The sequence below is a fragment of the Alligator mississippiensis genome, chromosome 1 (genome assembly GCF_030867095.1).
Source record: "Alligator mississippiensis isolate rAllMis1 chromosome 1, rAllMis1, whole genome shotgun sequence".
NCBI lineage: Eukaryota > Metazoa > Chordata > Crocodylia > Alligatoridae > Alligator > Alligator mississippiensis.
Window position 1 is genome coordinate 305,868,418 of NC_081824.1, and position 10,455 is coordinate 305,878,872.

Below are 10,455 nucleotides of genomic sequence, written 5' to 3' on the forward strand. Positions count from 1 at the left end.
TTCCCAAGGATTAATAGAAGTCCTTAAAGATAATGGGCTGGAAAAGTTATCCATCCCCCTAAAGCCATATGCCCCTCAGAAAAGTCACTCCCCCAAACTGGTCCAATTCAGGATTGTCCAGCTTTAGGAAAAGGGACATTTGCCATTCATAAAAAAGATGATCCATGAGGCAACAGGTTCAGGGAATCAGAGTCATAGCAAGATATTTTAGAGCCTGAGGCAGAGATGGAGAGGGAACGGGGGGGCAGAATTATGCTGACCATCAGAGACAGGGGAGAGGGAGGGAGGCAGAGGGAGGGGGAGCAGAATCTTACCTGCCCCTGAATTTAAGCTGCTACAGCTGAGGGGTAGACTCGCTGTACACTGGGGCAGCAGCCTAGCCAACATAGACTCCACAAGGCCACTCCTGGTGCCCCATTCCCTCCCCTACCCCCAAATACACTTCTGGGCATAGGGATGCACCTCTCACAGCAAAGCCCCCTGGGAAAGGTGCATTCCATTCACCTCACTCCCCGCCCTCCCCCCCAGATACACAAAAGCTAGGGACAGAAGTTACACAAACTGGTATAAGTGATCAGAAATCAGTTCAGCTCTGTAACACAACAGAAGTTCAGTGCACATAAACTGCTTTCAAAATGGCTAGAACTGGTTTAAGATAAACCTGGATGGATGTAGTATCAGACTTAACTGATTTAGGTTAAATGGGTTTATTGAACTTCTATTCCGGATCCCCTCCAGATTCAAGTTAACTCACAGTCCCCCAGCATCCCAGGAGGCTTTGTATCTCTCCCACAAACCCCCCTCTCAGGGTGGGCAGGCTTACCTTTCCCAAGTTGTCTGCTCTAGCATCCCCTGGCTTCTGGCCTGAGCCACTACAGGCATGTGGCTGCACTTCCAGAATCAAAAGTGAATGTCTGTTCACTTGCTTATTGGTTCAATCTAAACAATTTAGACTAACCTGCAAAGATTGACTCAATTCAGCCTTGGGGTTTTTGACTGTCTGTACTTAGCCCAGGGGACATGGGGCAGCACCTGCCCAGCTCCTATGTCCAGGCTAACTCTGCTGTGGGTGGCCCCCCGCAAAGGCCCCCTCCAAGTCAGCGCCCAGGGCTGGTGCCCAACTTGCCCTGACTAAGTTACACAACAACAGGGAATACACTATAAAGTAATAATCATAGTTTGTAGGCCAACTATTTGACCAGTAACAAAATCAAATAGTCCCTTGGAACATTTCAAATAAGACCTATTCTATATTCTTATTTTGGATACATTTACATCATTTTCAGAACCTGAATGAAGGCCAAAAATGTGAAAGCTAAACATATTTGCCACTGTCTATCTCACACTGTGCAAGTTAACCAGTCTTGCCAAGAAAGAGAACCATATGAACTGATGAAGAGAGACATGAGAACAGAATGAAACTGAGCAAATACCTTAGATATCAAGATGAGCCCATGTAAGTTTAAGCCTGTCTCCATGTTTAGTCCAGCAAGTGTTTAGCAATTAAGTATGAGTATATTTGCTTGAAAAAATTACAATGCTTGCCACAGAATGTCTTCTAAATCTCATACATTCATCTTCTCTATTTATACACACTAAGTTGCTATGCTGGCATGCCTCCCCTTGGATAGGACTATAATTAAGATTTTTAAACTATAAATTTCATAACAGTAGAACCAAGCCAAATTGGATGTGTACCACACAGTAGAAAATGCATAAAGCAAGCTCTACAGTTAAATTTTTAAAAGCCATTTAAAAATTGTTTAAAATCCAGTCATTTATTTAGTCAATAAGATTTACCCTAGGCTGCAGGCACAAGAAAACACCATTTAATCTTCCATGCACGTTGCTGTATGAGTGGAATGGGAAAGAACTGATCTATAAAAGTAGCTATATAAGGTACACATCTAAAAATGAAACACTTTAAAAAATAGATACAGAATATCTTAACTGTAATGTCTCTGGAATTCAGATAGAATGATTCTGTAGATATTGATCTTTTCTTACAGATGTGGCAAACAGGATTTTACAGCTAACATAACCACTATATAGCAGAATCTAAATTAGAGGGGAAATGAAAGTATTTTCCAAATTATTTTCTTCTTACAGCTATGTACCAAAATACAGCATTGAAAAAAAAACTGTAAAAAAACCAACCTACAAAGTAAAGAATCAGTCCAAAGGAGGAAAAAATATTTTCATGAGAAAACTGTTAATTCTGATAACCCTATTAGGCATTCACATATGTTATATTTATTAAATACCACTAATACACACACACACGTGCACATTTTACGCCGCTAATAACCCAAAAGACATACATTATAACGTGATATCTTTTATTAGACCAACTAAAAGAGTTGGAAAAATTGTACGCACTTACAGTAGCTCGAGAGATTTGCTACTGTTCTGACATTTCACAGTACTAGGACTTTAAACTTCTATAACAGAGAACATTCTAGAAGGCAGTGATGGAGAATAGCACTTTCAAATGTCAATATACGATCACATGGTCTGCAAGCCCATATAACAGCTGTCCTTGCAGTTCTAGCTTTCCCCAGGTGTGGGAGTTTTTTCCAACAGCTGAAATCAAAGCAGAGCAGAAACACTGGCTCTACCTCTTCTCACACTCTCCCACACTGCTTGTACCCAAGGAAGGTCACGTAGCCACCCCCATTCCACCTCTCTACTGCTCTAATTTGGTAAAAAGCTTGGAGTAGGATGAAATTCTTCTCCTTCTGGGAAAGAGGAGTCCAATTCTTTCTTCCTCTCACATTAAAGAGACTCAATTATTTTTTGCATGGGACAGAGAATGTTTTAATACAGAGGGTGAAGGTTGCCTCATAAAGACTTATTCCACCTGTTCAAGATCACATAAACATTCCTGTGGCCAGGAGAACAAATGCTTGCATGGAAAACATTAAAGAGCAGCTAAAAATATGTTACTTTTGTAATCAGGGATAGACAACTGCTTTTTTATCTGAGCCTAATTTGCACAAAATGGACTTTTCCAACCAGGAGATCTTACAACACCTTCAGCTCTCCTGTGAAATTAATTTTCATTTCCACTGCAGATAAATTTTACAATCTTTATATTCTCCTATGCCTGAAGAAGGGTGCATGCGCCCAAAATCTTGCAAATAAAGATTATTTTTTTTTGCAAATATCTAGTTGGTCTAATAAAATATATCACCTCTACCCAGAGTTCTGATTACTTTTATAATGTGATTAGCAGCTCAAAGGAGAAGCCAGCCAGCACTATATGAGACATTATGCTCTCCAGAGACCACAGCTCAAAACTTCTATCCTAAGCTCAAGTGCAACCTGTTCTATCACCACCTTTAGCCCACAATCCTAATAGGATCAACTGAGCTTTGGAAGGGAGAAGGTTAAAGGGAACAGAACTTAAAAATCAAAATCAGCACATGTGCAACATCTTCATTTCAGCTTTAAAAACAAATTTAGTTCCAAGGATGGTAAATTTAAACCTATACCTGACCCACTATGGATTGTGACTTGTGTCTTTAAATTTAATGATTTAATTATTCATATCTTTAAAATACTAATGCAGGGGATTTGTTTGCAACAATGTTATTTTCTGTTTAGCTATTATGTCTGGAAAAGGGCCTGCCTTCAAGTAGATGCCCCACGGCATCCAAAAGGGACAGCTTCCCTTTCCCCACCGTGTTCTTGTCAGACTCCTATGAACTCTGAACAGAAGATCAAAAACCCACTTTTCTGCAGCACTGCAACTTGAAGAACCAATTTCCCTGCTCTTAAAATCCTCTCTCTAAAAAAAACATAGAAGGACCTTCAACTACAGTTGTTTTACCGCTGCTCAGATATATTCCAAAACTTATGCAATGTAATCATATTAGGAATAATAAACATATAATTTAAGAACCAAATAAAAAGGCACTAATGGATACCTAGAGGATTCACTCCTCTATAGAAAACCCATTTTGAATTCTAATCCAAAACCCATTTCTTTTAAGCATGAAGCCAAGTAATGGGCTCAGATTTCCATGCAATCTATTTGTATGAGCTATAAGAGGAAAAGAATAAAGGTGAATAACTGTACAGCATGACTTTTGGCTGCTTTTTTTTAATCTGCTGTTTTGAAACAGATGTGCTCGCTGTAGAATTGTGATTAGGAAAGAAATGACTATTGAATTTTTATTACAACTTCCTGTAAGGACAAGAAACAGTAACCCTAGGCATTCAAAGTATACTATGAATAAGGATACATGAGCACATAAAAAGCATTTTTTATCTCTGCTTCTAGAATTTTTCTGCCATGCGCAGACATTTGAGGAAAAAAAAGGTGCAAGTAAGGGGAGAAAAAAGGAAGCTATCCAAACAGTCAATATTATTAAATAAAACTGATTTGGAAATGAGTAAATTAGACACAGTATGAAATCAGAGTAAAGCAAGTCTTTTCATTAGCACCCTGCAGCTCTTGTGTAGTTAAGGCAGTCTCATTTACCATTTATCCTAAAAACCCTGATTCTCAGGCATCTCGCCAATCAATAAATTCTGCTCCAGAATTAAGGTTAGCAAACAGTCACATGTATTGGGGACATTTTGTATATTTGATGTCATTACAAAAGAAAACCCCGTAAAGAGACCTCCTCCTTTTGCGTTTTGGTAAAAGCTTATTACTGTCAATCAAAAGTGTTTTGTGTTCTTGTCTCTTTACACCCAAAGTCATAACATCCTATCAGAAATCTGAAGGGTTCCCACCACATATTTTCTTCTGTCTCTGTGGCTCCCATGACCCTTGATAAAGGTTTTACTTTGCAATCCCCAGCCTTGCAGCTATAGGGAGCTGGGCAGCCAGATGGATCATAGGTGAGCAATGCAGGACTTATCTCTTCCAGAGTTAAGCATGCTGCCTCAAAGCTACCCCAGGGAAGACTCACTTTGAAGTAAAATTTTACAAGCCATTAACTCATAACATTGGCATATGTAGTTTTGATATTTAAGGAAAAAATCTCAGAAATGCAACCTAAAAAACAGTTGGGTTTTTTTTCCATTCACTAGATTTTCAGTTGCATGGATTCACAAGGGCCAGTTCTGTAATCCTCACTAACCAGGGGCATCTCCAGAAGCACAAACAATCATAAAAGGCACCTCAAGACATATTCCTAAAGTTGTTCTCTAGATGCAGATGGTGGTCCCAATGGCTTCATCCAATACACAGCAGAAGGGAGGGGATATGACCAGAGCCTGCTCTGCTCTCTCTTGCATTCTGACAATAAATCCATTCTACTTTAATATGCTCTAGAGAGCCAAAACAAATGCCAACAGAGCTAACGACATGTCTTAAAAAATAGGAGGAAGAGTAAAAATTATGCTAAGGGCAATGAGGAATCAGATTCTGCCTATTTGATAGACTATGTTGGTTTACGAGGTCTGTTCAAAAAGTATAGAGACTGATGCTTTTGGAAACAAAATATTTTATTTACTGGGGTTTCAGTTTAATCTCCTTCTAAGTATGCGCCTTCTGCAGCCACACACTTCTCCCATTTCTGCCATTGCTGGAAACACCTCTGATAAGCAATTTGTGGAATTGCTAAAAGTTGCTCAGTCATATTTTGTGTTATGGTTTCCACATCACAAAATCTCCTTCCTTTCAAGGTTTTCTTTAGTTGAGGGAAGAGAAAGAATTCATATGGTGGCCATATCAGATGAATATGGAGGCTGTGGCAATAGTGGGATGTGGTGTTTGGCTAAAATTTGGCTAAAAATTGCTTCACAAGCTGTGCTGAGTGGGCAGGTGCATTGTTGTGGTGAAGCATCCAAGAGTCAGATACCCACTTTTCTGGTCGTTTCATTCCCAAATCGCTGGTTAGAATTGAAGGATATGAACCAACAGAAATTCCAACTTCTGCTATCTCTCAGATAGTCAATCACCTATCATTTCAAACCAAACTGTGAACTGCTGCCACATTTTCATCATTTTGTAATGCTGAAGGGCATCCAGAACGCTCATCGCTTTTGACCAATGATCGTCCTTCTTTAAACCGATGATACCATTCAAAAACTGTTGCACAGCTCATACTGTCATCACCAAACGCTATTTTAAGTAATTCAAATGTTTCACTTGCCGTTTTCCCAATTTTCATGCAAAATTTAATGTGCACACATTGTACTGGACACTTTAACATAACGAAAGGGGACACGAGACAAAAACAATCTTACTTCAACCGCTGGCCGCAGAAACCTGAGGAAACACCATGAACTGCAAACCTGTCCAGGGGAGTACCAACATGCCCAGACATGTTAAGCAAAGCCACATACCCCCACCCAATACTATGTACCACCATTACATGTTCAGTCTCGATAGTTTTTGAACAGGCCTTGTATTTGCAGTTCCTTTTGAGATCCACTGCTCTCCCGGCTTGTCTAGTTTTGTTACAGGAGTTTGTGCAAGTGATCATGCCATTAATAAAACTGGAAGTGTACTCAAGTCTTCCTTCATTTCTCCTTGCAACATTCTCTCCTTTCTTTATTCTTTCTATTATTTTCAAGAAACAAAGAGGACAGACAGGCCAATGCATACTCTATGGAAATGTTCATCATTTGATGGGCTTCAGGTGACTGAAACAGCTCCATTAGCCAAACTCAGCTAGAGGCACAGGTGCCACCAGTAAATGAATGGGAACCTGAGGGTTTGGAAAAGCAGCATCACATCCTCCAACAGACTGTCACAAGAGATGCAAGCCTGGTTTTACACAACTTCTCTAGAAGCCCGTACCTATTTCTCCTTATTCAGACATGTAGGGTACCATTTTTCTTTCTAAACCAACGCAACTGCTTGGCCTACAGTATGCAGGGTTTGGTTTTTTTAATGGGATTAGTGCTTGTGAAATGTGCTGGCTTGACAGGCCTGCAGATTTAAGTCTCCTGTTTATCCAGAGTACAATAGAAATATAGAGGTCACTCATAAAAAGACAGCATCTGTGTTTACCACAGTTTCTGCAGTTCTCCAACTGAACATGTAGAAAACATACTGTGCACTAAAACTTGAAATGGGTGACTTTTTAAACTGTGACAAGAGTACAAACTTGGTCACCTATATCCCCAAACCCTGGTACAATGGAACCACCTGTAAGCATAAGAAGACAATCCAATCTTCCTGCCTATTTAAATCATTCAGACTCTCTGTTGTGCTTGCCACCAAAATTGTCAAATAGTGTCAGCTGTAGTTCATTTGGATACCACTTTAAGAATGGATTAGCAGATTAAGCTTGTGGGTTTTTAAAAAAAATAAGGAGCTAAATGAATCTCTTCAAAGATGCAGAGCATCATATAAAGATGTGTAAATGATGATTACTATCAATGGACAATTTCTGTCTAGATATTCAAGTGGAATACTATGACATCTATTTACTGTATTTCAAAGCAACAGTGTACATTACAGAGCCATTAAAATGGTAATATGCTAAGCTTTCCTCAGTCTGAAGTGACAAGCTTGTTGCAGTGTACTGCATCAATGATGTGCAGATTAAGGTCTTTAAAAGTACATAACAGGGGCCATGATAGTGTATTGTCACCATCTACCACTAAAAAAAGTCTTTCATCTGCAGCTCACTGCCATGATATACTGCTTCTGCTGGTGATCCACAGAAAAACAGACCAGGTTGCTGTGAAAATTTCAAGCATCTGGGGTTTGAAAATCCAGAGCCCCTTTACTCCAATGTCACAGCTCAATTAATGTATCTGGGTCATAAAGAACTGGTTACTAGAGTCTGATTTTAGTTGCAAATACCTGACACATACAGACACATAGATGAAAACAGAAAACATGCCACTGGCTTTTATTAGGCCCTGGTTTTTAATTTAAAAAATCACAGCATTTCCAATTGATTTTTCCAAGTCCTACAATTTTCATAAGAGGCTTGCCTTTCTGAGCTGCTTGCCAGCTAAGCTAGACACACAATTTGAGAAAAGGGTTGGAGAAAACCCACCCAGAAAAATCTCTCAGAGAAAAAAACAAACAAAAAACCATTCTCCCCCTCCTTACTGGCTAATGGTAGCCAGCCACAGCCAACAGGTTAGCAGTCCTATCCCAATATCAGCATTGCAGGTTTTACTTTCGTAGCATAAAACATTTGTAAGGATGATAAATTTTAAAAAAATGAAAACATGGTTATTGGCATGCCTCATCCCTGCAGTGCCTCAACAGAAAAAGACTAGTGGCAGATAAGACACAAACCATGGCTTCAAAAGGGCTAGCACCGCTGGGAAAAATCATCTATAGGGCTCCACGAACATGTTGTTAACTAGCATCTCCTTGCTGCGTTTCACGGACAACAACTGCTGCCAATGGGTGCCGCACTGAAGTTGATCATTTTCCATCTCCACATGGCACTTACCAAAAATCTGAGCACAGGGGGTGTGCAGCAGATAGAAGCTAGGCAAGGAGTCTCTACAATACACCACAGGGCTTGGACACTTCCCCCGAAGAAATGCATACACTGCTCCTGGCTCTAAATTAACACACAAAACCCAACCTGGTTGTATTCTCACCCTGCTTCCTCCTCCACTATTCCAAACTACATTCCCCTCCACTAATGGACTGTTCAAAACAGAAGCTGGGAGAAGGGAGATGGAAACCAGGGCTGTGATTAAACTACCCAATTCCCTACCCATTTGATGCATCAAGCACTCAAGCTTCTCCTTTATAGGACCTGGCTGGGTTTGTAATCAAGCACCAGGCCATGAACTTCAGGTGTTTGGGGTGCAATGAGGAGCAGGAAGCCACAGCTCCCTTAGACAGGGGAAATGGCTGGGCTCTCTCTGCCTGCCCATGAGGATGGAAAAGAGAAGGCGGCTTTCATTCATTCATATGTGTATATATATATATGTATATATATATATATAAAATTCAGTATATAGATGAAAGCCCCCTTCTCCCCACACACACACACACACACACACACACACACACACACACACACACACATATATATATGAAATCCCTACTTCTCCCCACATATCTATATATATATGAAATCCCTTGTGTGCATACACACACAAAAGCCCCCCCTTACTATACAGACACGCACACAGACACACATATCCATACACACATGAAAGCTCCCCCTTACTATATTTACATACACACACACGCGCGCACACACGAAAGCCCCGAGATATAGATATAGATAGTTAGGGATGACATAGCTGGGGCTGGTCCTGCTCTGAGCAGGGGGTTGGACTAGATACCTCCTGAGGTCCCCTCCAACCCTCCTTTTTTATGATTCATCCCTGCGTAATAAAGCAGCTCATGGCAGGGCTACCCAGAGCCCCATGACCCCATGTCTTAACATGACAGACACCCCAACTTCCACCTTCCCCCCACCCCCACTCGGCAAAGCCGGCTCTGGGCACAGCCCAGCTGACCCCGAAAGCGGCCGGGAAGGGCTGAGGTGGGGGGGAAGAATCCGTGCCATCAAGGCAAGAGACAGCAACTTTCCCTACGGACCTGCTGCCCGGGGCTTTGCGCTTGCTTGCTTGTCAGGACAAGCTGCCCCCTCCCTGGGCAAGCCGGTGCGATGCGGGCGAGCCGGGAGGACGCAGCCCGCCGGCCCCTACCGCGGCTCCCCCGGCGCCCGAGCCCTGGCGCAGCAAACAGACGAGGCGGCGGCGGCTGCAGATCCCGGTGCAGCGCAGCGGCCTCACCCCGCAGCCTGCCCCGAGCACCCATGGGGCCAGCCCGGGCCGCACTCACTCACCCAGAAGACGAAGGAGTAGATGATGAGCAGGGTCTTGAGACACGTTATCACGGGTTTGGTCTCCATTCTCCGCGATGCCATAATACTGAGCTCCCGGCGGCGGCGACGGCTGCTGGGGCTGCGCGGGGCGGGGGGGAGGGCGGGCGCGGGGGGGCCAGCGTTGGGCTCGCTCCGCCGGGCGGCTGATCCGCGCCGCCTGCCCCTCTGCTGCTGCTATTGCCGCTGCGGCCGCTGGCGGCTCAGTGCCGCCCGCCCCGCCTCCGCCTCCCGCCGCCGAGGAGCCCCGGCAGCATTGTGCAGTCACCGCGCCGGGGCCGCCCGCTGCCGCCGCCCGCGGTGCCCGGCTCCGCGCGGGGACCTGCTGGCAGCGGGCGGGGCGGGGCGGGCGCGCGGCGCCAGGGAGCGGGCGGCCGGGGCTCGGGCGCTGCTCGTGTCACCGGGGTGCGGGAGGGGGTAAACAGGCTCCCCTCGTGTGCGCGGGGGGTCACTGAAGGTGGAATGTGTGTATGAGACTGAAGGGGTGTGTGTGTGTGTGTGTGATTAAAGGCGTGAGGGAGAGACTGAAGGGGATGTGGATGTGTCTGTAGAGGGGTGTGTGCGTGTGTCTGAAGGTAGGATGTATGCGAGAGTGAAGCAAGGGTGGGGGGATTAAAGGCCAGTGTGTGTGAGAGAGAGAGAAAGAGACTGAATGGGTGTGGGAATGTCACTGAAG

The 10,455-nt window shown here is 43.5% G+C and overlaps 1 protein-coding gene across 1 annotated transcript in view; it reads right to left on the minus strand.

Moving 5' to 3' along the window:
• TSPAN7 (tetraspanin 7) overlaps window positions 1–10,047 on the minus strand; it is a 169,522-nt gene extending 159,475 nt beyond the window's left edge. The window contains exon 1 of the mRNA XM_006275086.4: window positions 9,744–10,047. Coding sequence (XP_006275148.1) covers window positions 9,744–9,824 — 81 coding nt within the window. The 5' untranslated portion in view covers window positions 9,825–10,047. The remainder of the gene's footprint in view (window positions 1–9,743) is intronic.
• Between the last annotated feature and the right edge of the window lie 408 nt (window positions 10,048–10,455).